The 26,403-nt window shown below is 45.9% G+C and overlaps 1 protein-coding gene across 1 annotated transcript in view; it reads left to right on the top strand.

Moving 5' to 3' along the window:
• AGBL4 (AGBL carboxypeptidase 4) overlaps positions 1-23,452 on the top strand; it is a 948,845-nt gene extending 925,393 nt beyond the window's left edge. Inside the window, exons 12-13 of the mRNA XM_074151806.1 lie at positions 11,279-11,375; positions 23,329-23,452. Of these exons, the coding sequence (XP_074007907.1) occupies positions 11,279-11,375; positions 23,329-23,452 (221 nt within the window). The remainder of the gene's footprint in view (positions 1-11,278; positions 11,376-23,328) is intronic.
• Positions 23,453-26,403: the final 2,951 nt, after the last annotated feature.

Genomic DNA, 26,403 nt, shown 5'->3' with positions numbered 1-26,403 from the left:
ATGGTGGTCATTTGGGGCCTGCGGACTACAAAAGCATGAATTTCTGCCCCTTACTTTTCTTCCTGGCAGTGCAAAAGAAGAGATTTGTCATATCTGCCTTGTCAAGGACTAAGAAAAACCCCAGTGGAGACTGCTCCTACGTGACAAGATCTGAACCTAACGAACTGAGCTATAGGAGCAACCCTCTGCCCACCCCTCAGTCCTCAAACAAGATCAACTCTACTTTACCCTCTCCTGATATGTTTCCCTAATTCTGTCTTAAGATAGGGATGCCGCAGCCTTCCCAGGAGATATTTTTCTAGTGTTTCGCTAGTCTTATCGCTGGAAAGTTTCCTCCAAAAATTAATCTTAATCTGCTTTATTGTAAATTAAGGCCATTGTTTCTTGTCCCATAACCAGCAGATGCAGCAAAGTTCGTCCTGTTCTACAGCAGCCTTTACCTATTTGTAGACTCTCTCTCTTTGCTATTCTGTAGTCCAAAGACCACAAAACTTTTCAGTTCTTCCTCCTCAGGCTTTCTGGACTTCTGATCATCCTTCCAAAGCTCTTAAAGTCCTCAAGACAATTAAGCTGAAATCAAACCAACTTCAGAGAAGCAGTCTAACTCAGCTTGGTGATTCCACAGCCAAATGTTGCTTCTTGCAAGAGCCTGGGACACAACTCGGCCATCCAGCTTTGTAGCAACCAGAGAGGGCTTCTCAGTGAAGAGTCAGTCAGTCTGTCTCAGCCTTCTGCATCAGGGTCCACAGCCGCAGCAAAAGTCATTTGGCATCCATGGGTGGATATTCCCCAGGGATTCAAAGCAAACGGCAGTGTCAGAAGTGGATGTGGGAAGGGGGAGCTCTCTCCAGGATGTGCAGAGGCTGGTGCTGCTGTGTCACCTGAGCAGTGGATCAGCGCAAATTCTCCAGGCCAATACTGGATCTTGTAAATGGAGGCAAGTAGGGCTGTTGGAATTATTTCTTGTTAATCATACGGAGAGAGAGATGAGCAACACAAGCAGATAGTGAGACTGTGGCAATAGCAAAATAGGATATATCCTCAAAATTATGAAGGTTTACCAGGAAAAAAAGTCATATAAAAGAATTGCGTTTACGAAAACCAACCAACCAACTATCCGAACAGCCTCCTATACTTGTTATCTTTATCCCCTAGGAGTGTTTCTCAGTCCAGCCTCTCATTTTGTTGCATAGGCGCTGTGCCAGAGTAAGGAGCAGTGCAGCAGACTGGCCTCAATGCTATAAGGAGCGTTTGAAGGGGAAGTGATTTTTATAGCCATAAGCGACACTCTGGAAAACTGAGAAATGCGAAGTTGTTGCTTAGGTTTCTCATAAAATCCAGAGGTTGCTGGTTAAATTAGGGTCTCAAGCATGTTTTTATGAAAGCCCTTTTCTCCAAGAAAAGCAGTGACTCTAAAGCTGGCCCACCATTTAACGCTGAATCCCCTCTCAAGCACTTGCTTTGAGATGCCCCTTTTCTAAATCAAGGGCCACTCCTACATTGACTGTATAGCCGTGTACTTCCAGCTTCTTCAGCAAAGTTGGCTTTTGTTTCAATGAAAGGAGTTGGTGGATCTGAAGTTTGGCAATGGTTTATTCCCACCACATCAGAGAAGCAAGGGGAAGAGACAGGCAGTGGAGAAAGGGAGAGCTGCAGACCTTTCAAGCATCTTTATCCGGACGCAGACCCCACTGCTGCCAGCAATCCTTCTCTGGGGGCATGATGTGGGAAAACAAGCCAGCTTGGGTGAGTAGCTTTTTTAGCAAGGGCTTTGTGATGGCAGTCAGAGGAGTGTTATTTGTGGCAGGGACTATATATAACTATATTTGTGTGTGTGTAGATTAAATACATATATATGTGTAGTGTCTTATCACTGCATTCCAGCTTGACTTTAAAACACAAAGGAAAAATCAACTGTTTTAGAAAAAGCTAAATTTATCTGGGAGTGGGAATTATAATAGCAAAGAGGCAATTAATTGGGGGTGTGTGTGGAGATTACAGTAATATTTTACTCCTTCCCTACAAAGACAAAAATAGCATTAGTTTCTCTACCTACTAGTAATAGCTCTAATTCTCTTCTTTCCGTTCACCAACACCACTCTGGAGTGAGCATCTACAGATGAGGTTTGTCCAGCTGATGTAAAGAGAGCTTTGGCCCAGCTCATGTGTGTTCCTGCTTTGGGGAAGAAACCCCACTACAGCAGCTAGCCTGTGCTTAAGCGTGGCATCGACCCTTGAGTCTGAGTCAGCAATGTGGGCAGAAATGAGGTCTTGGCATTCATGAGCTGATGTCCTTTCTCATTTTACTTCATTTAACTCTGGTTGTCCTCTCATCCTTTGGTGCCACTCAATCCCAAGCAAAGCACCCAAAGACACCTTCATCGTTGATTCATCCCTTAAGCTGGACCTGCTCTGCCACCCCAGCCCAGCCTGGTCCTTGCAGAGAGGGCAGGTGCTCAGTCTCTAGTTCGGCCAGGCATAGTTCCCATTTCAAAACCAATCCCCAGGCCTTTTTTGTGCTCTGACAGCCCTGGAAATGTGCCGCTCCCAGCAGAGCTTTCTGTTGCCTGCAGCCTACACCACAGTGCCTTATTCTGAATCAATACTTGCAGATACTGGAGATAACTCAGGGAGAGAAATACATTAACGCAGCTGAAGAAACAAAGATAATGATATCTTTTCTTCCTTGTTATTTCTTACCTCCATTCTCCCATAGAATAAAATTTGCTTTTCTCCCCTTCCCGCCCCTCACCCCCACCCTCATCTGTATGATCTGCACTTAGCAGGGCTCCAGACTCTTGAATTATTTCCCACTTTTCAATAAAGCCTTAAATCTTTTTTAAAAACTGCTTGTTTTAATTGAAAAATTTCAATCAATCAATTTGCCCCTTCTCTACCCTCTCGCCTTCCTCCCCTCCCCCAAACAGACCCATTTGCAGTAAATAATCTGTAGCCAGACTTTCTGCTCTAAAGGAATAAATAATTCTGAATTTGCTGAATCCCGCCTGATCTCCCAGCTTTAAATCACTGCACTTTGCACTGAGCTCAGCTGAAATGTTGAACACACTGAAGCATGACTATTACTTGGAGACTTCAAGTGTTTTTAAAAGTACAGCCTCTGAGGCCATGGTCCTTTTTCTTAACAAGACGGTCTGAGGGAGGAGCTAAGCCAGTTCCTGAGGATAAGTTGTCTCTTTCCTGCATTTTTCCCACTACAAATGCAGATGTTGCCTTGTCTTGAAGGGACTTACCAAAGCCTGACTGAAGGCAGGAGAAATACAGTGGGTCTTTGAGCAAATCCTGAAGAGGAGGCATCCTGATTGAACTCATCTAATAGCCCCTGGACTGAGTCCTTTTTTCAGATGGGTGATCTAAGGTGGGTTCCACGAGGTCCTCTGCATCTGTTCACACACTGGAGAGCAAGTTTCCATGCTCCCAAGTACAAATAGTTGCACTTGAACCCAGAAGAGCCTGGGGTATCCCAGCCAGGGGAGGAAGGTCCCCAAAATCATCGCGAGTCTTGCAACCACTCTCAGCATTCTGCAATTCCCTTTATCTTTCCTCTACACAAAAACTTTAAAAACCAGCTATATGCAGGTTTATATCACAGAGGAACACAATCCTCATATTTCTTAATTCCTCATACTTCTTATTTAATCATATTTCTTAATTTCTTCTTTTTAGGATTGCTCTTGTCAAAGCTATTGAATATTCCCTGTCCCGAAAAGCAAGCTGCAGCTGAAGAGGGAAAATGCAGCATGCAGCAGACTACTGATGCCTAGTTATGATTTATACAACTCGTGAGTTTCCAACAATTTAGAGATGAAAAATGGTTTATCCACACTTTGGTGTGTTGAAACACTCTTTCTACCATTTATCTTGAAACCGATTTTGTTTGGGTGGTGGTGAATGTTATGCACAAAGCCGTGAGTGGAATGTCTAATGGGAACTGTCAGACACGCAACAACGGGTGTCATCATGCTTCTGGGCTGAGATGTGAGGGACCAAGAGGATCCCCAAAAAGTTCAGCTCATGATTTTCCAGTCTATTTGGGGGGTTTTAATTAGAATGGGAAATTTTTTACTGTTCTTGCATTTCCAACCAAACTGAAAACAAAAACAGTTAAGACTTAAATTTTCATGCTGTATTTCCCTTGTGAGTTTGAGAACATTCATCAGTGATAGGAGAAGATTGTGAATGCTGGATTTTCACTTGGAAATTGCTTCCCTTCTCCTCATCCCTTTTCTGTGTATCAGAGGGAATCAGCTCTGTAATTTTCATTGACTGTGTAAAGAGCTGAGGTCAGCTAATCCACAAGAGCTCCTTCCGAGATTTGAAAAGTGGCCAGAATTAAACAATACAAAAAGATCAGAAACGTTAAAGTCACAAGAAGAGACCCATCCTAGTGTTTTCCTGATACTCTAGCTAAAGATCCCTCGGACACTAATGTGAGACCAGTAAATGCAGGCCCAAATTCATTTTGGGACAATCTGATACAAGCTGTTATAATCAGATTTTAAGTATATAATTTTAAAAGTGTACCAACACACAGAGTGGTGTTTGATGCAATAGAAGCATGAGTTAAAATATACTGGTGTTGAAATTCACCCTTTCTGGGTTTTTCTTTTTCAGCTGTAAGCTTGATTCTGATCTCCGTCCCTTAGATAACCTCATCAGGAGTCAGCGCTGCCAAGATATTAAATAAACCATTTTCTTTTGTCATTTTATAGTTTAGGCCAGATTACCATTTACAGGAGGGCCTATTTCCATCTCTCCAGTGGTGTAGAGGGACCGTAAGATGGATAAAAAGTAACTTACAGGGAGCAATGTGAAGATGGCATTAGGATAATGGAGCAGCAGCCAGAGGCGCCCCTGCAAAATGATGCTCATAGTGCTTGTAAGTGGCTTGTGGATTCAGAGGTAAAAATGGGCAGTGGCCCTGTTGTGTTTCCAGCGTTACTTCAGCGGTGTCTGAGACATCTCGCTCCTCTCTGTTTCTGTGCTCGCTCTGGACTGCCTGATTTTCCTTTCCCCATCTGTGTGTCTCGAATCCCATGTTGAATTAAGTGCTCCCTTTTCATGGCCACGTGTGGTAGCAGTTCAGTATTATATGGAGGTTTTCATCAGCAGCAAAATGTGTTCAGTTGGGTGGCTCCTTCGCTGGTGCTGCTACATTGCAGAGGGAGAGCTGGGGTTCCCAGGCACTCCATCACCTCCCCTCTGCTCCCCTTGAGTCTCTGCTGCCCTTCGATGGCAGCACCCCAGGAGGATCGGGGGTGCTTGACCCTATCCTGGCACTGGTTCCTGTGCAGGACCTCCACTTCTTGCCTTTTCCTTTCTGTCCCTCGAGATCCCTCCATTCCCCATGTCCAGGTGTTAGCTGGGATCTGCCTGTTTCAGCTTAGTTCATGAGAAGGGCAGAAGCAATCGCTGATATTGAAATGAGTTCAAGGGAAATACAGCGTGGTCCTTGCGGCACAGTCCCTCCGGCAGAGATAAAACAGCGCTCTCCAAGATACCTATTCTCCAACCTCCTCTTTCGGAGGAGGAGGGAAAATTATAGACCTCTGATTACTCAGGGAGAATAGCGCACAACTTCCATCTTCGTAATTTCTTCCACCACGATCAAGCATTTCAGGAAAAGGGCCTGAAAGCCTGAAACAGTCAGTCAGGGATCTTTCCACCCAGTTCCTTCCCTCATAAAACACAAGAGGAATAAAAATGAAGACTCATCATTGCTGTTACGTTGCATTTCCAAAAGCATCTGTCCCACCGGGGCTCTGGAACTGAGGCTGTTGGGAACGGAAATACTCTTCTTGGGGAAAGTCCCTTTGCTATTTCCAGGCTGGCTGTGTTCACGCCGAACACCATGAGAGGGTGTCACCAGTAATTCCCACATTGAGCCTGGTACTTACCCTGAAGCTGTGAAAAGCCCCGTTCCCATTGGAAATGGCCAACTCTCCCCAGAAATCATGCCTACGTGCACCCTGCAGCCCAGCAAAATCAACAACCTTCAACCTTCAGTGCTCGCCTGGTCAGGTCCTGCTCCCTCAAAAGTCAGTAGGGAGGACAGGGTAAGTCCTATCCCCTCCCAACACTCCCATTTAGAAGCTTTCTCCTTTGCTAATGATTTTGAAATATGTAACCAGATATACTAGCCATCCTGTATCTCGTTTCCCTGGAGTGACAGTCTCACGGGAAGAAACGCCCAGACTCGCACCCTGTTAAATGCTGGTAAAAAGCCACAGAATAGCCCCTCTCCCTCTCACCTTCACCACCAAGTCTCTATATTGCCCCAACTGCACATTGCTTTAAGTGGCCCCCCCAGTTAGATGTGATATGGGCAGCATCTATTATATATTAGAGAATAGTGTCAGCCCTGCGAAACAAAACAAGTAAGTAACTGGTGAAAACAGCTCTGCTAAAATAGAGGACTAGTTCTGATCAGGCCAAGCATGATACGACACCGTGGTTTAAAGCTGTGTAATGCTATTTTCCATTATAGCTCTTGTTCGAGTCAGGAAGGGGTTTGATCCATTGATGGAAGCTGTTATAAACAGACAAGAAAACCTCATCCATATTTCTCCTGAGATTGTGCAAAGGTGACAGTATGCTAGCTGACCACAGTCATCTGGGACTCTCCCACACAAAATAACGCTCTTTTCATAAATAATGGGATTGTTTTTGTGGTAGACTGAGATTTGATGTAGAATTCAGTTTTGTCGAACAAAGAGCTGCTTCTGGTTTTTAATTTGAGCTATTAAAAAGATTCATCTTTCTCTTTGTATCTCATTTTCCTTCCCCTCCTTCTGCCTTCTATTTTTTTTCTTCCCCTCTGTCTGTCTTTAGGATAACTGAAAGCTGTTCGTCTGAAACAAAAGACTTGCGTGGGTCTGGTCAGTGGTGCCTCTGGATTGAATGCTCACGATTTCAAATCCTGCTTAGGACTAAACTTGGATGTATTCCACAAGCTAATAACCCAGTGCAGTGTTTCAAATTGATGGAGGTGCTGTCTTCTAGATGAGACATAAAAACAGAGATCCAATCTGCTTGGCAGAGACCCCACAGGACTTAGCAAAGATAAGTGGGGGCTGCTAACTGTTTTGCCCTTGTCAAATCCTTACCACCACCACGGCTTCTCTTCCCAGTTCCAAAGCAATGACACTGGACCTTATGAAAATGAGATGGTGAACTTGAAGGAGCCATCCTTTTTCTAATTATTTAAAGCAGTTTGCAGCGCCTGGCAAAAGGGGGAAAGAGAGATAATCCACTCACTTGAAAGTGGAATGACCCTGAATTTCAAAAAGCAAAACAAAAGCGAGCGAATGGTGCCACCATGCTCTGCAGCAGTGACATTATTAAATGATCAGTGAGCTATTAAAGCAGCAACATTTAGTACCTCCCCTAATGACTTGTACTGCTAACAGGTTTCCAAATTGAGATTTTTATTGCCTTCATGCACAGACAGAACAAGGCTGTGTCTGTGGTTCTAGAGGCTCCGGCTTAAGCAGTCTGCTCACAATAACGTCGATGAATCTTCTCAGTTGAAAACTAGTAACAGCTTATGAGATTCCCCATTCCTCTGTCCTCTTCTCTTACCAGGGCTGGAAGCTTTGGGGTGTGAGGCATGGCAGGGATCATAAATATGGGGGATTTTGCAGAGAACCCCGCACAGTTCTTGAACTTCCCAACACCTGTGAAATTTGGCATAGTTGTGCATAAACAACTGTTATGAAATCTCCCTGAAACTGCTGATGCCATTCAAAGAGTTAATGCTGTGAGAACAGCGTTTCCCGGAGGGGCCTTGGGCATGCTGGTTTCCACTTCCAGACAGAAATATGGAGCATAGAGGAGGAACAAGTCTATGGAGGAGGAAGGGAGAGGAAAAGGAATTGTAGACACTAGTGAAGTTGAAGATTCACCCAGAAGTTTCCATTGTGACTCTCCCAAGTTGATTTCTACTGTCTTATATGGGCTGAGCTCCTGGTATGGGAATAGTTGGGACATGGCCTTCTGTCATGTGCAGTTCAAGCTAGGTACGGTGTTCCTGTGGGCAAAAGCACAGCATGTGTGATTGCAGAAGGAAGCTGCTTAGAAAACAAACAAACAAGCAAACAAACCACTCAGCAAAAGTGAGCTCTGGTTCTAGTTGCAGCTATTTATGTGCTCATGATATATCGCAGGCCAAGGTGGAGTCTGGGTCTTCTGTGCACCTGAAATAAATGCAAATGTTATTGCTTTGATTTGTTTTTCTCCATTGGCTCTGCACATGTGTGCTGCGGGCACTTGCTGAGTGAGTCAGGCCATTTCTCACCCAAGCTAGGTAGTCACAGGGAGAGACAGATACTGCTGTTTCTGTTTTTATGTATCAGGTGCCTGATTTCCATGACAGAAACCGCTCATCCTTTGCGGAGGCGGTAGGCAGAGCAGTGGGGGTAGGACGGCCTGAGCGACTACATTAGAACATGCACATTTTTTATCCCATGCTGGTTCGAGTCTCTCTCCATCAGTGCTGACTGCAAGTTGTTCCCATTTTGTGACTTTTCAGTGGCTGCATGTGGCACAGGTTTGTATTTCCAGTTTCTTCACGGTGTCCATCTACCCGTGGGTCCATGCTCCGCAAAATGTCTTTGCCTTTCCTGGTGATCTTAGCAAACAGGAGGTCTGTGCGGGCTGCGTATTATAATTTTCTATATGTTTAAAACTGTAGAAAATTGGGGTGAAAGGCTCTCAGAGGCCCTTCCATCCTTCCTTTTCCAAACTTCATGCAGGACAACAGCAGATTATTCTTGTCTGCTGTGGGTTTGACCATTTCTTGAAGACCTCTAGTCTGGAGGTTTCCAGATGTGCTAAGGCAGGTTATTGCAGTGGTTAACTGTCCTTAGATTTAGAAAGCTATTCCTAAGACCTAAGTTCAAGAATAGAACTGGATTCTTCCAGGTCAGGCAGAGTTCTAAGGCACCGCATAGGTGCTTCCTTGGCTGCACCCTCTCTCATCCAAGGACTTCCTCCCCCAGGACAGCAGGTCAGGTGTTTCCCACCGTGCAAACACAAGCAATGTAGAGAGACAAAGAAAAGGGCAGCAGGGCCATTTCTGGCAGAAGAGCCTTCTGAGATTGGCACTGACAAAATGTCCTAGAGACTTTACTGAGTCCAATTACCACTTTATGTCTTTAAAGTGCCGAGTAAATGAAAGAAACTACAAGATCAAGCCATGTTAGTCTTCTTAATCCCTTAAATGTTTGACAGCCCTCTCCCCTTCTTTCTCGCTTTCTCAGACTACTTTGAACTCTTAACCTTTGCCGCTGCTTTGAGCTCACATCTGCAGAAACCAAACTAGCCCCAGCCACCCCCAAATTCCAGTAACAATCACAAAACACTTTCAAAGCAGGGCTGCCCTCTCTGGAATTGACAAACTTCAGGCTGCCTCCAACTTTCTGAACTTTCACGCACGTACGGTTAGTCTGGTCTGTCGGTGCTGGCAGGCTGCAGGGAAGCTTGCTGGGATCCTGCGGCAGCCGTGAAACAGCCGGTGCTGCTTCACACAACCAATTCTCCCCGTCCACGCAGACGACAGCCATGAGCACCAGCTGTTTGGGCTGCGCTGTACTGTTGGGCAGAAGAATATAGATGCCCACAGCACATATGGTATTAGGATGGCAATGAGCGTATTAGGATAGACCCTGAAACAGAAGGGGTAGCTCCATGGAAGCATCCCCAGGCACAGCAGCGGTAACGGGAAAAGTGAGACCAGATCACTGGAGAGAAAAGCAGTGTCAGGAGTCACTCTCAGCCACTACAGCAGGGCTTGACTGCAGTGCTAGCAGAGCTGGTGGCTGGTGTTTTGTAGAACTGGAGCTAAAGACTGAGTCACATCAGTTTGATGTTCCCTTTAAATAAATAAATAAATGATAAACAGAGATCTCACAGTGATGCCTGAGCCTGATGTCTCATGCTCACTTGTTTTGATGTGTCTAATGTAAGTGGGCGGGTAATAAAAGCTTCATTTAGATGCTAGCATCTTCACAGGCACTGCTGGAAGCCCCTGGGACACTGCACTTCTGGAATTTTCCTCTAATGGAAACATCAACAGATAACTATTGATAAAGCAGAACATGCACGCATGCACACAAAACAACCCAGCAGTGGTTTATTTTCCTGGACTGCTGGGTGTTGGATGCAGAGGTGTATTTAGATTCCCCAGGTTATGCACCTACCTCAGCTACTGCATCAGCACTCCTGAAATGGCCATTACGATGACCATTTGGGGCAGTGTCCTGGAGAAGTATGTGGTTATTGTAGCATGGGTAGGCATCAGTTCAAAATAGGCAAACAAAGGAGTCAACAGTCCACATCATACAGCTGTGGATAATGGCATTGACTGCATTTCTCCCAGTTGGACATCACCCTGTAGATGACAAGCAGGCGTTGTTGCTCTGTAACAGGCAGACCTAGTGCTGACATTTCACACGAGCAGGAGAAACACCCCATGGATATGTTGTCAATGTATTCACAGGTTATTCAGCTTCTTTTTAGGCAACTCAGTCTTCGGGAAGGTCTGGCTCCTGTGCTTGCGAGATCTCTGTGGCAGCTCTGATGTGTAGCACTTGCCTGGTGTTGGGCTCACAGTTAGCTGAAGGAGGAATTGTGGCTAGTGAGAAGAGCCCCCAGACTTACTGCTGACCTCCTTAAGGTAATCTACTGTCCTTCCAGTTCAGTGCTAAAATCACCATTTCAGGTCCTTACTATAACACAAAGAATAGTATATTCTCCCAGGACAGTGTGGGGGTCAGTGCTAAAGGTTTGGATGGCTACAGCTTTAATCCCAACCTTGAGTTTGTACACTGGTCCATGGCTGGTTCATACTAGACATTGTTGACCTTGTTTCCTGGATACAAGCACAGAAATAGTGCCTGTATCCAAGCATTTTTATGTAATTATTTCCCTGAACGTGGAAATTGCAAGGCTCCTTTGGTCTAGTGTATTACTTTATGACCACCACAGAGATCTGCAACCAGGCATGGCGAGAAAGGGAGATTGTTTCCTCTTGTCTGTGGTTTTATACAGCATCTGCTTGGGAAAACAAGAAGCAAACAAGATGACCCCCACTTTATCTGCTTGCGTAAGTCACTTTGCCTGAAGCCTCAGCACTGTGGGATGGTTAATATAAAACTTGCTCATGCATCAAATAGCAGTAATTTACCTTTAAACTCTGCTTTTTTATTATTATTATTTTTAATTATTTTGAAAAAAATGTTCCTTAATTAAAAACTCACAGACATGAAGCTTGGAAGAAATGTGGCCAGGACGTTCTTGGATTACTACAGGCTCAACTCCTTGGTGGAGAGACCACTAGCACCTACTCCTAAAACTCGGTAGGTCAGAAAGCAATTTCTCTTGCTTTAGCAGGGCTGCTTTTTTAATACTTTTCATGACTAAACTTCAGTGCTACTGCATTATGGCTTTATAATAAGCGTGCTAGTCTAACTGTGCTTATTTTATTGAAATCCCATTCGGAAATAAAGCATTTATGATCAGGAAAGATACTTGGTTTATGCCTGTAAAAATATTCAGGGGATTTTGGAGATATCGATATCTTTCCTGAATTCTGCTTGCCTGTACACCAATCTCACACCAGTATCTTTAACGGACTTACCTTTCATTTATCTCCTGAGAGTGAGAGGATAATCAGACCCACTTTATTTTAAAAAGTTTTAATTCTGGAATTGAAACTTTTTTAGTGCTTCAGGAAATTACTGGCAAACTTGTGCTAAAGGCAGCGTTCTCCATCTTGCCTTGGACCTGCCACAATTCTGGCAGCCAGATGGCAGGTTCCTTCTGCCAGTCTGACTGGGGCCCCTTACCTGGGGATCCATTCTTACTGTAGCCCCTTCCTCCAGCTTTACAACCAGTAGTAGGTGTTTGTCCAAAAGGAAGTCTTTTTTGGATGTGAAGTAAGGCACTGGTGAGCAATGCACATAAGTGTGAACAGAGGGTTTGAAATGCCCAAGCTCTAATCCCTGCAGTGCTGCTGGCCCTCTGTCTGGTGTTGGCCAACTGGTGTCCTTTCAGTGTCTCTCAGCTTGTGTGAGGAGCAAGGGAGATGCCACTGAACTGTTTGTTAAAAACCATCACTCCTTGAACAGGCAAAGCTGAGTAACAATGTGAGGAGGGAAGCAGGGCAGGAACCAGAGCTCTTGCTTCATGGGAAACACCATATTCAGAACTCGCCTCTGTTCTGAGAAAACAGCTATAATGCCTCTAAACTCAAAATTTCCAACTAAATGCATTTGGGCCAATTGGAATTTTTCATTTGGGGTTCAATTCTTAATAGCACAACCAAATATAATTTATATTTTGCAGTGGAAAAACCAATTCCAAATTGGCAAGGGAGGCAGCTGAGCCTTGAAATTTGCTCCCTCCTCCTCCCCACTTTTTTCCCCCTTAAAAAAGTACCTGGGGGAACAGTTGCTTGTTTGCAAAAGAACACTTTCCTACTGAAGATTTTCTAGTGATGCATAAGATGGATGTTACAAATATCAGCCCAGACCATAGAGCAATTGCTGGTGTTCCTTCTGCAGCCTTTAAAAATCCTCTCAGTGCAGCCATTCTGGCAGTTTTATATATATGTGGTCAGAGCCAGCCTGACTGTGTTAGGTGTTTAAATGCCCTGCTTTGAGTCCATCTCCCCTTCTCTGTTCGCGATCTTGACACAACAGTTTAGGCTGGCTCAAGGAGGATTGTCGGCACTGCAGTTCTGAATGCTCTTATCTGCAGAGACCTGCAGGGTTAGCAGAGAAAAGCATCCAGCATCTTCCTCTCCTCCGGAAATTGAATGTATCATTTCTCTCAGACTCCCAGGGGCCACAGCCTCCAAGGCTAAAAATCCACGACTATTACTGAACCTAATTACCACCTGACAGCAAAGTGCTTTTCCGTAGCATCATTCAGTTACCTCATCAAAAGGAATGTTTGTTTGCTTTCTTCATTTTAAATTAAAGAACCACTGACAGTGGTAACTGAAGCATTTTAATCTCATCAAATATCCATGTCCATCTCTATAGAGACAGCCACACCAGCAAGGAAAGATACACATCTATAATCAGGTTGCACAGAGCAAATTTCTCTCATTCCCCCACCTGAGTCCAATGGGGTGAAGGATCTTTTGTTTTGGGAGTGCTACCTCACAGTAAAATCCTAAATACAGTAAACGTTCAGCCCAAAGCCAACAGATGTTTAAGGAATAGATTTTTAAAGATTCATGTTGTTAATTTCCTGATAGCTTTCTACTACCAGCTTTTCTCTGTAAGTAGACAAATGCCTTCTATTTGTATCCTGAGCTTTGTCACCTGGCATTTGATCAGAGCCTGTATATGTATAAAATGTACATCAATGAAATGAAATTGTTCTTTGAAGCTGTCATGTTAACTGCAAACCCGTCCAAGAGAAAACCCTGCAAACTGCTGGGAAACAGAAGGGAGATGGCTGTGGCTTTAAATATGCCTTGGCTACACAGTGGCACTAGGAAAGGATTGGAGTTTGTAAAATGATACTAAATATCTGTGTAATCAGGACTAATTATATGGCATGGTTATTAGCTTGAAACAGGACATGTTGTGCCCACAGTTTATGAAAATGTATTAAAACATTACCAGATCCCATTGAAAGAAAGCTGCAGAGTTAATAAACGTGTAAGGGACAACTAATTGGCTGCTTTGTCCCAGCCTACTACAGGCAGAACGATTTCTGTTCGAGGGAATTAATGCAGTCAAAATGTGTTATAATGACAGCCCTGGAAATAGCAACAACCTGCAACACTTCCAGAGCACATCTGACTGAAGGACCTTAAAGAAAGAAATGTTTATGTTGATATCACCATGTTGCAGAGGAGGAAATTGAGGCACAGAAAGGGAGAGACAGCGCTGAGAGTTGGGAATATGGCTGGCAGCCAAATTCCGGCACCTTTCCAGAGTTTAGTCCATGTAGTCAGGCTGTCTGATGACATCAGTCCTAGAGTATACGTGGTGTGGGCAGTTCAGTGGGAGCTGAATTGGGATCACCTGGAGCAAGAGGCAAGAACTGAGGCAACAGCTCTGGTTACAGAACCAAGATTGCAGCTGGGGCTGGGTTACCCTCTGCTATCCCATATGCTTATGTGGCTTATTCCAAGAGGGAAAGAAGACCTGTGTAAGGTGCTTAGGTGCCTGTAAGCGAATCCAACTGGTTGGTTGGACCTGTGGTTAAATTCCATCTGCCCTTGTCAAGAGAAGCCCCTGGGGGAAAGTGTCACCTGTAGCTGGGGCCTTCAGTTCTTTGCTGTGGCACTGTGCCCACCACCCTCACAGGAGTCGGGCTCCACCAACTTCCTAAGAGGCTACCATGATAGTCAGATTAGGGCTGGAGGCCTCAAGTATTTGCTGAACCTGCCAGTGGGGGGACAGAAGGGATGCTGCATTTGGCCCCTGAGTGGTTGGTTGATAGAAGTTTGAATCTTGAACACATTGTTGTGGTGGTGGTCTCTGAAGCATTGGGGTGAGCTTGGTTGCGCCCAACTCTGCCCTGGGCAATCCTGTTCCCTCTCAATGTGTCCTCACCAGCGAGAGGAGGTATTCACAGTTGCAGGTCATAGAAATCAAGCTTAGAGGCTTCTGCTCCCTCTTTAACTGAAGGAACCTCTGGGTAAACCTCACGGGTTATTCTCCTGTGCACCCTCCCTCCCACCACAGCTCATCCAGTCCCCCACAGGACCCTTCATCCCCTTCCCTCTTGCTGAACTTCCTCCAACCTTCCCCCCAGATCCCCTGGGAGCCCAGCCCAGTGGCCCTGCAGCGTTTCCCACAGCCTGCAAGGGAAGGTCAGGGCTTGTTTAAAACAGTAACCCCAACGTGTCCTGCAGTCCTCCTTGTGGGAAGACCCCGTGATCCCAAACAAACGCCTAGTTCAGAAAGAAAATGTCCATTGTTATCAGCATGCTAAGCAATTATTTTCCTGAAGGTGATGTGCCTGCGGCAAGATAGGAAAGCATCAATGACTCAGCTGGGTAGGGCAGGAAGGTTAGAATAGTTTCCTGTGTGAGCTAATGAATTAAAAGCCTTGCTGAAAATGCTGGACATTTTCTGGAGTGAACAAGCTGGTAGGCCTATGAATTTCTGACAGAGTAAAAGAGACCTCTGTGCTGTCTCCAGAAGCTGCTGAGAAGAGAGCAATGCCACTTAGACATGCTTCAGAGAGGCTCAGGAAAGTCCACCCTGGACACAAAGATGTCTCTCTGAGGTTGGGTTAAGTGGGCACAGAGCAGGAGAGCGCAGTGCAGGCAGGGGCTGTCGGGTGGCAGTGGAGGTTCATGCCCTTCCTCTCGTTACTGGCCTTTTTTAAGCTGCTCGGTGACCAGCAAATTCTGCTCTTGCTGCACTCACTGGAAAGCATTTGAGTGGGGCTCCTGGTGGCACAGGGAGCTCTTCCTCTTACTGAGTCTCTGTCCTGCACTCACCTCTCTCTACTTGTTCCTAAGTAAAGGTTAAGATCGCTTGGGTCAAAAGTGAGAGATGTCCTCCACTGAAATCTTTGGTAAAAGGTGAAAAATTTGTAAGAGATTAGAGAAAGCAGAACACAGCTGCTACAGAGAACGGTTAAGGCAGGAAAACAGGATTTTTGCTGAAAAATTTGGAAATGCCAGTCACCTTGCACTGCCTTAAGTCCACGCCTTTGCCCACATTGGTGTTGCTCTTTTCTTTCTCTCCTGGCTCATTGGCTGTGCAGCAGAACCCTGCTCCAGCGCAGCATCAGCAGATGAGCTGTTGCCTCTTTAACCACTGACATTTTTTCTCCAAGAGCCACCAGTTCCATGTTTCTTATTTTCTGGACACACTGGAGTTCAAATTATAAAAGTGCTGAGTTCTTACGGCTCGGGCTGAGGTTAGGGGTGCAGGGCTTTCAACAGATACAGTGTGGGTACCCTGAAAAAACCCACCTGGGCCTCGCTAGAGGAGCATTCTGCAACTCATGTCTGCACCACCTTTTCCTGGAGGTAAAACCCAGGCTCCCTGCTCACAGGGGTGTTGGAAGATAAATTCCTTCCTGTGTGGGTTGCTCTCACTTGCCGCATGGATATACATGAGAGAAAAGTCCAGGAGAAGATAAATAATTCCGTCTAAGAGCAAGAACGTGATGGCATGCAGCAAATAATGCCTGGGGCCACACACTGAACAGGAAAGGACAGAACAAAATATTGACTGGCCCTGCATTAATTGCCGTCTGTCCATCACGCCCTGAATGAAGCAGCAGTCTTGTTGAAGAAAAAGTAGGCTGTGATGAGGTAATTAAGGACCACATCAGAAGGCATATCCGCCAGCAGGTTGAATTAAAATTGCTCTGACAGCCTTTACTCTGGCAATTCCTCCTTTTGCTGCTTGACTTTGCAGCCTTAATGATGATGTATGAGTTCACAGCTGTGTATCCAACAGGCTGGGTAGGCCCACGGGACTGTCCTGTCATCCTCAGAGGCAACGGGCACCATTATCTGCATCACACTGGGTAGAGCTGGGGAATGTCTTCCTGTGTATGGGCAGGCACTGGAATGGTCTGATGGGAGGCACTTCTTCCAGGACAGCTCAGCCTTTCAAGTTTTGAGCCCCATCTTGACGCTAAAGAGCTGTGTCCAGAGGCTGTGTGGTCTTACGGGCTCAGACAGATGCCATCCCAGGGATTTGCTGCTTTGTGGCATGTGCTGTGTGGGGGTCCTTCTGTCCCACTGGGTCTGGGATGCTCTTCCCAGTCACCTCTTGCTGTCTTTCAGAAAAAATGCCACTTTCAAGATTTGCCTTCGGGATTTTTGAGGTTTCACCTCCATCTGGTAGTGCCTTTTTTGACCTGGTCATGACTGAGATGACAGCTGAGAGTGAAGCAAGCTGGGAGTGAAGCAACCTGTCTGCTTTATGTAGATGGCTGCTTCTTGTCATTCTCTAGGGGCTCTGTTTGCTGCCATCCCTGGGGATGCAGTGGTATACGATCCTACCAGGTAGCACAAAAACGCCACCTCACAGCCAGAGCCTGGCTCCCTGCATGTTCAAACAGTGCAAAATTCACATGAGTGTCTAAAAAAATCCTTGCTTTATCCTCCCACATTGGCCGGTGATCCTTTAAAAGGAAAATTTAAAAAAAAAAACCCAACCTGCTGAGGAGTCAAACAACTTCAATGTGATTTCCGGGGCTGTAAATTGCATTAGTAATGGGAGAACTACTATGGTTTAAAGGCAAATTATATGTTTTGCCTCAAAAATTAATTTTTGTTTTTTCCTCCTTCTCGATTGGTAATTATAATCTGTCAGCTCACTCCCACACACGTCTGCACGTTTTATGCAACTCTTGATACTTGTAGCTGTCGCTACAGAAAAGCTTTCAGGTTTTCAATGGTGACACATTTGCGTGGGTTCAATGAAAAGGATCCATTTGCAGAGCTTGGGGAGATTTGCAGTGCTTGGCCAGCTCCCAGCAGAGGGCTCACCAAAACACCACATTACAACAATTACCTTGTCAAGCACTTGGGAACCCGAGTGCCGGCTGGAAGGATTTTACCCTGGATTTAAGCACGCACACACTAAAGCACATGCAAACAGCCAAATACACCTCTGGCTTGGTCCTGCTTTCAGACAGGCTCTGAACAGAGGGTGTGTAAAAACACTTCAGGACTAGCCTGGGGAGTCAATGTGGCTGATGGGTGGCCCAGCAGGAGAAAATAATCTGCATTACTGTATGAAGTAGATTGGGTCCATGTTAACAATCCCTTTCAAAATGAAGGTGCTGTCAGCTGATTTAATTTAATTTACTCTACCTTAATTTACTTTTGGAAATGAGCTAAATGAATAAATTGAATTATGGCTGCTCTAAGTCTGAAGGAACATATCCACATAGGAGCTTACTGTGGTTTTGCTAAACAGCTTTACATTTACACCCTAAATGTATTTGGATTAGCTCTCACAGGCATCCTCATATAGATACGCCTGGAGATACCCACCTGCTTTCCTTTAACTTCTTTGGGCTTGCTGTTCTGAGGAAGCCAGGGCTTAGTAAGCAGATTTACAGCATCTGTGTTATTTCATGCCTCTCCCCTGTCTGGATTCTCCCTGCACTTCTGAAGAGCAGGACAGAGCGCTCTGCTCTGAAAGCAGAGATGGCTGCTGTACCCATCAACATGGGTGATGGCTGATGGCTGATGTACATGGCACGTTAATCCCAATATCATATTGCTAACTTGAACAAGCTCAAGAGATGGTCATTTTCTGTTAGCATCTCATCAGGTAAGTGCAACCCGCTATTCTCCTGATGCTCCTTAGGAAACAGGAGGGTGGGAGACAAGACAAAACCTATTCCCATCCTCTTTGCAGCTTCCTCCAAGGTTAGTAAAGATATACAACGATGGCTGGGACTGAGCCATGTGCACTTCTTGTAATTGTGGCAGTTTCTCCTTCAGTTGTACGATAATGTGGTTCCAGTTACAAGCTAATTATTTCTGCCTCTGTGCACTGTCTCCTCAGTGAAGCAGGTGTGCCTTGCTGCAGTGAGCTGGGGAAGGAGGGCAGGAACACAGGGGTAGATGACAAGTGGCAGGATCCCTCCTGTGGCAGAGAGAGAGACATCTGCAAACTCTCCCGGGGAGCAGGCTCTAATATGATGCCTTTGCTATAAGCAACATGGACCAGCCCCCGCATCTAGAAAGGTAGGGCCACAAGGGTAGAGACCCGATGAGATTTCCAGATAGTGCTGGGATTCTCCATGCACCACATCAGTGGGGTTTGTATGGCCCAGAAATCATTATCTGATGTAATAGGTGGGTGGTCATCTGGCAAGCATGAATTTGTGCTCACTTTCTGGAAATAGGCACTGATGACCGCTTGGGGGAAAAAAAAAAATATCAAGCCTGTGGTAATGGCTGAGGATATCTGACCTTTGCTCTAACATTTCAAATTTGTTTTTATTGCTTCTAATTGGCCTTGCTTTGGAGCATGCACATTATCTAACTGCCAGGGCACTGGGTGTCATTATCTGCTGGGCCATTTGATTTGTGGTTTTTTACGTTTGAAACTTGTCAGACATTCCCAGAAAATACTGCGCTCCCCTTGCAGTGTCAAATATGGGGCTGGTTAATTGTGCATCCCTGAGAGTGAAGCATTTGAAGTAATCGGGCATTGATTGTTTAGCTGCGATGGATGCAATGGAAACGTGTCCCCTCTGCATGGAGGGGAAAGTGTAAAAATTAGATCAGCAGCTACATGACAGCAGCCAGATTTCTTGGTTTCAGGGATCAGAGGTTAGCCATTTTCCAGCCTTGATGATTCATTTTTGATCCAACTCATGTGGCTTGTATAACTTCATTTTCTCCTCCCTTTGCAACTTAAACACAAATTCTCTTCTGTTTTGGCCCTCTTTAATACACCAGCCACAAAGTCACTAATTCAAATCTATTACTCCCCACCTCAACTTGCTTCACCTGATAGAAGCAAAAGCCAAGAAATGTGTGCGTGAAAGAGCTCAAAATGCCACAGTGGTACAAGGGTGCCTATGGCAGTGGCTTTGTAAAGCTCAGCTCAGCTAAAACATTAACCCAGTTTTTAAGTCCGCCGATTCATTTGAAGACCTTTAAAGTTTCCTAACAATTAGAAATCCAGATACAGTTGTTCTAGATGTGAACATGTACACTACATTTGGAGTAGCTATATATAAGGCTTGTCTTCCTGCAGATGGACTGAGAGCATGACAAGAAGCAATAGGAATATCCCCATTTTGCTGAATGTAAAGAAGGGCATCACTGGAAACACCAAGATATTAGAGCTCAATGTGAATTATGCATCTGCTGTATTTAGATAGAAGCAATTTTGCTGTTGAAATCGGAGGTTGGCATTTTTTTCCCATGGGGTTCTGTAACTCAAAATTGTGTTGAGATCAAGCATGTAGTGGGGATTTTTTTTAGCTGTAAAGGTGAATGTATTCAGATTATTCAAGTGGTGATTTTTTGGATGTACAATTAGTTGACTGAGAGATGTGGTATAAATTTGGTATTGTAATTGCTATGCCTCTGAGATTTTAATTTGCAAAACAGTTTGTGCGGCTGCAAGATTAACTGTTGTGTGTGTGATGAGCATGCAGCAGGGTTGTGATTTGATCATGGCTGTCTGTCAATCGGCTGTACGTCCAGAAAAATCACTGTGTCACAAGTACGTGATGTGAACAGAGCGGTTGACACTCATGATGCTTCAGTTCAGTAGGTGCCTGGAGGGCTGCTAAAATAGGCCGGTGTCAAAAAATCCCATCTGCAAGTGCTGTTGGTTAGACAGGACTTCCTTTTTCTGTGTTACTTAAATCATGAAAAAGGAAGGAGATTTAAGACCCATTTTTATCCTCTTTGCCTGTTTCCTATTATATTGTTTCCTCCACCTGCAGAGAGGAGAATGGGAGTGATGTTCAGCAGCGCTGGTCTAGTGGAGTGGGCACAGAGAAATCTGTGTCTGCAGGGGAGAGCCAGCCCTGCCTGCCTGCCCCGTCGCCCTGCCTGCCCCGTCGCCCTGCCTGCCCCGTCGCCCTGCCTGCCCCGTCGCCCTGCCTGCCCCGTCCTGGGAGCGGGCAGGCAGGTTGTCAGCAGCAACATGGGCAGTGCTGATGCAGCCCCAGGGCAGGGGATGGACAGACTGGCTGGCTTTCCTATGTTTGGCTTGCTTCTCCATTTGGTCCACAGCTGCTGCTGTGTTTGGGTCTCCAACGTTGTCTAGGAACATGTCAATGTAATTATACACAGAACCAGAGAAACCGCTTGTTCTCACTTCAGTGTGCCTCTCATGTGTCCCTCCCAGCATCCTAATTTATTTATTTTTGTCTCAGTGTTTATCTCTTCAAAATACCACTGTGCCTTAGGTTGGTTCTTGAACTGTGGAGATGCACTAGATGCTGAACTGGTGGTGGCTGTGATGGCAGTGGGGAAGGGAGGCCTGGTGGAGGTAAAGCCCTCTTAGCCCTGTGCCCCATTGGCCCCTACATTATTTCAATTTTTTTTAAAATGTATTTTCAAACCTCCTTCTGCAATTAAAAGCAGAAGCACTGACAAACACACACCTGCATGGTGGGCAAGGCAGGTTTAGAGGAGCCCAATTCCTCAGGGGTGACTCGGGATGGAGGGATCAGGAAACCTGGGTTTCCATCTCAGCTCTTTTCCTTTCAGTTCTCCCCAAGGCTGCTGCATGGCCTTCGGTAGGTCACTTCGCTTTTGGTGACATGGCTATGTGAATGGATAGGTCCTCCCCTTCCTAGCATTTGTGTCTCGGTAGGAATTGGTGCAGCACGAACAGCAGCTTGGCCTGGGTCTGCAGCTGCCATAGCAAATACAGATAACTGATATTAGAGGGAGCAGACAGTGCTTAAAGAGTAGATCAGGCACAAGTAGAGGACCCTCTCCATTTGTGTCCTGTGAATGAACAACAACATCAGCAGGGCATGGCGGGTGGGGTGTGGGGGGGTAGGAGCTGTTTGAGTGGGCACCCCAAAGGCTTATACCTTGGATGATGTGATCATGGCTGAGAGCATGGTTTGATTTCCTTCCATGGGATAGCAACCGATAGTCAGGTTTTGCTGCTTTTACAAAAGAGAGGCCATCAAAAGGTATATCTGCTTCCACAGCACAGCCAGCTTGGTGAGGGGAGGTAATTCCCACTCTGCCAAGGTAAGTGGGAGATGCAGCACCACAGGGCAGGAGCTTGGTACCTGCAGGGGATGATGAGGGGCTGCTTGGGGCGAGTGTGAAGGGACCCCACTCTCTGCCAGCAGCCTGCAGACAGGGTTGTAGGGCTGCCTTGGCTGCCAGCGCGCAGCCAAGAGCTGTTCCTCTGGTTCCTGGTCCCAGTGTTTGGCTCAGAGGCACCTTTGCGGTTCCAGCGCGACCTGCTGGTGCTGGTAGAGAGATGTGAGGCAAAGCTCCCAGCTTTCTGATGACCTGGTGCTGGCTGAGTCTCCCTTGGCAGGGGACCCACGCTCCGTGTCATTCAGCCTCCCATCAAAGCCATGTCTCTGAGTACAGCGGTGTGAGTTGTGTCACTATTTTCCCAGGTCTGGCTCTGCCCAGCAGCTACACAGACCAGGGCTGAGGTTGCCCCCTCCCTTGTGCCCATCTCGCTGTGAAACACAAGTGTCAGGACCCGGAGGGCAGAGAGGCAGCGAGAGCGCTGGGCTGTGAGATGGAGGATTTTAATTAAGGACTCTAAGCAAAGAGGCTCTATAAGTAAATAGAATAGAGATGTTACAGAATTAACTGATAGTAACAGACAGAGATTTACTTTTCCTTAAAGTAGCAAGCATTCATCATGCACACCGTAAACACACAGCCAGCAGCACCTTGTCTGGAAACAAGTAGTGAGGCTTATCAGGAAGCAAAGCGTTACGAAGAAGGTCTGTTCCCCCAGACAAGCTGTGGGAAGCTGAGGAGCCGTTTCTGTGGTGCTGAGTTGTGAGGAGCTCAGTTCTTAGTCTGTGAGCTCCCGGGGCATCACTGCAGAAGCACTTTGTGTTTAGCATAACTCTGCTCCAGTCAGGTCAGTAGTTAAGGTCAGTAGTTAAACTCCCACTGCTCTGCTGGGATTGTAGCCCGAAAGGTGCACTTGAAACACCACACTCCACACCATAGTGACAACTGAAGTTTTGCATGACTGTTGGATAATTGGAGTTAATGGGTGCAGTGAAATAGCAGTATCGCATCGGGCTCTTTGAAGGCACTGGTCCAGATGCTGGAAGCACCGGCACCATGTGTCAGGCGATAGGTGCTCCCGGCCACACAGTGGGACTCTGTCGCTGTAGAGTTTGGCCCCCACTGGGAACACCCCTGGCAGTGGGGGCGATCCAGTGGTGAGCAGACCCCTGAACCCAGCTGTCCCGTGGATGGTATATGCCCCAGAAGGAAATAATCACAGTGATGTGAGGGCTGTTAATGAGCAGAAATGAAGTGAAACATTTCAGGTGTGTGGGAGCCACAGTGAGGAGAAAACAGTGGTAAGTGCATTACCCAAAGGGAAGCAGTGGGGCCATTCTCCTGGAGAGCTCAGAGACAGCACAAAGACCTTGAAGTCTTCTGGAAGGACTAACGCTGCTCTGGCCAGAGGAGGATGGGACCAGCTGCTTTTTAACCACCTCTAATTTGTCTCGAGCTGCCAAAGCCTTCCTTACAGATGCACTTCACTGTGAGACTTTACACATGGCTTCTCCTCAGAGCACACCCCACGCACGGCTTACCTGCTGCTGAAATACCGCAGTGTTTTACAATACCTGTCCCCTCTCTCTCTCTTCCTTTGGCAGGAAGGAAAAACTGCCGCTTTTTAAATGCGCTCCCCAGCGGGGCCAAGGGAACAGCCATGCTGGTGGCAAGCCAGAGAAGAGGAGCCAGGTGCATCTGAAGGACCAGTCTCTCTCCACGCGATGAGAGGAGAGAAGAGAAGAGGAGGGGAGGGCTGGTCTGTGGGGCGAGGCGGAGGAGCACGTCAGGGTCTGGAACTGATGCTGTTTCTTTTTTTTTTTTTTTTTTCCCAGACAAGTATTTCTAAGATAACAAATAGCCCATGGGGGAAAGAGGGAGAGGGAAATTAGCTAGAAATTTTACTATTGATTCTTTTTCATTTATAGATGGTAAATCAATTTCAGGGCCTTTTTTTTTTTTTCTTCCCTTCATCTCTGGGAAAAAAAAAGCGACCCAATAGGTTTACAAAAATCATTTGCGGGTGCTGAAAAGCTATTTGTTAAAATGAGAAAGCCTCCCCTTCCTCCACCAGCCTTGCTCTCTTTAAAGGGGTAATCCATACGACGAGCTAATGAGGGAGTCCTGGCTCCCCTGCTGCACCATGTGATGTCTTCCCTTTTAGTGTCAGGCTCAGAAGCTCTTATGGCAATTGCATGTGCTAGTCCTGTTAGCTTGCATTAAGAGAGCCTGATAAATAGCTTCTGGGAGTCAGGCAGGCGCTCCTCAGTGTGCTGTTTATCATCTGCTGCATGGTTAGGTTTTTTGTTCTTCTATCAGATCATTTGAGGAAAGGGGTCTTGTTACTGTCGGGCTGCAGGCATGAAACTCACCACAAGACCTGTCTAACAGGCAGGAACCATGGTCCTCCTGCAAAACCTGGTTGGGGTCTAGGAAGACTGGACTTCCCAACAGATGTACAACTGAGGCAGCGTGAGCTTGGGGTAGTGCTGAAGGGGATGAACAAACAGCGTTGTGCTACTACTGTAAGACACCCCAAGAAAAACCTCACCACCTTCCCATTATGTGGACAGCACGTGAGGTCGCTGCTTGAAGCCACCATCACTAGACAGTATTGTCTCCTGTGTTGTGCGATTAATTGTAACATCTGCCAGTGATGTGGATTTGAAGCACGAGGCCAGTGGTTCCCAAACTGGAGAGTAAAAGAAGGTGACCCTGAGGGGAGTCCAAGTGAATGGGGAATGGGAAAGGAGAGTGCACCTAGAAGTGCCTCTTGCCAACCCATCAGAAGCCTTGGGAAGCAGCTTCTTTTCACTCTCTTCTGCTAGGAGATGGGCTGCAATGGTGGCTTGGAGGAGAGAAGTTGCCAAGACCCAGTGGATAGAGAGAAAGGATGAACCAGACCAAGGGTGAAGAAAGACGTGTGAAACGACTGAATGAGCTCCTCTAGCTGTGGGGTAGCCCTGAAGAAGTAGTAGTCCCAGACACTCCATTCTCAAGTAAAAGAGCTAGGTTGCTTGCTCCTCTCCTCCATCCCGGGACTCAAGCACCATGTGATCTAGGAACAATCAGACTCAGCTGGGTCCTCACGCCAGCCTGTGTGTGAGAAGAACATGTCCTGGGGATAAATGAAAAGGTACGAGGAAAAACTAAGAATTACAGGCTAAACCAGACCTTCTGGGTAATTGAAATGTGCTGTCCCTTGTGAAAGTATTCCCTGATTCTTCAGCAATGGAAACCTGGCTGCAAGGCCTAAGCGTGGCCAACACTGAACAAAGGTATGATCCTAGGAAGAACTGAAAGCAGTTTGGGTTGCATTCACGTAGCCAGGAAGCTAGTAGGCCCTCATGTGTGCTCATCTGTCTTTGAATATGGTTCCCATGTCTGTATCTCGATGGATAGAAGGGAATTCACTGTAAGGTCCTTGAGCTCCTTTCCACACAAGTAAACCCAAAGCAAGCAGGGTCAATGCTGGGCTCTGCATTTTGTGTCTTGGGAACTTGCACACACTTCCAGAGCCCCATCACAACAGACCTCCTGGGAGCCACTGGCACATGGTTTCCATCCAGTTAACATTTCTGCAGCCACAAAGAGTAAGCAGGTACAAGTCAGCATAAAAATTTGGCTTTGCATGCCTCTGAAAAAGGACAAGCTGCTCAGGGTCTCACAAAGCTTGAGCTGACTGTGCCTGTGCATTAGCCACCCGTTAGCTGGGCTTTCGTTAGTTAGTTAGTTTCTCTCTGATAAAGGGAACTTGGTTGAAAACAAGAAAGAGAGATCCCACTGGAAGGAAAATGATTTAAAACACCAAGAAAACCTGATATTGTCAGTATTTCAAGGTGAGGGGGTTAAACTGTGCATGATTTTTAGGGAGAATAAAATGCCTTCATATGATGAATTCCAAGGCATCCAAAAGGCAGAGTGCTGGCTCGCTCTCTCCAAAAGCAGAGTAATGAATAGCAGTGACAGTGTGATAATTAAAATGACCTCTTGGAGATATGGATTAGAAGGTACGCAGAGGGGGGATAAGTTCTCCTTTGAATTAATCTAGTGATAATTTATGACTATCGTTGGGTTTTATAGGGTTTTAGTAGGAGACTTTCAAAGTTGGTTTACTGGGGTGATAATGTTCCTTCTGCATATTCATTGGAATAACACTTGCAGAATTCCTCATTATTTCTTTTTGAATGATTCTATATATACATACATATATATAATGACAGAGTTTTAGGTATTTGCTTAGCTGCTAAAGAGTCTATTCTAGAAATATGAATAAAGTGATAAAAGCAGCTGTGGAATGACTGTGTTGTTTCATTTTCATTCTTTCCTCCTCACAGGCCCCCAAAGTCATGTCAAAACCAAGACATGGACAAGCGGGTTCTGGGAGGCCCTTGTGCTGTCCTGCTCTCAGTTGTCAGGAGGCTCCTGCTACCTGACTTGTAAAAGTCAGTCTTTTAAATTTAGATTTAATAACTGGATCTTCCTGGAAATCACTGTCTCTGCTTCTTGCTTATCTCCTGCCTCTTGTATTTGCCCTACAGCCTGCAGACTTTATTTCCAGGTTTTAGTATAGACCTTCTGTAGACTGCTCATCTCTGCTGGAGATGCTTTCTTTCTGCTGAGATATCCCAAGCTTTTAGTTGGATAGAAAGGACAGATTGGAGACAGTTACCCATATG

Source organism: Numenius arquata, chromosome 8 (genome assembly GCF_964106895.1).
Source record: "Numenius arquata chromosome 8, bNumArq3.hap1.1, whole genome shotgun sequence".
Taxonomy (NCBI): Eukaryota; Metazoa; Chordata; class Aves; order Charadriiformes; family Scolopacidae; genus Numenius; species Numenius arquata.
Note: the sequence above shows the minus strand (reverse complement) of the source record. Positions and strands in the feature narration are given on the sequence as shown.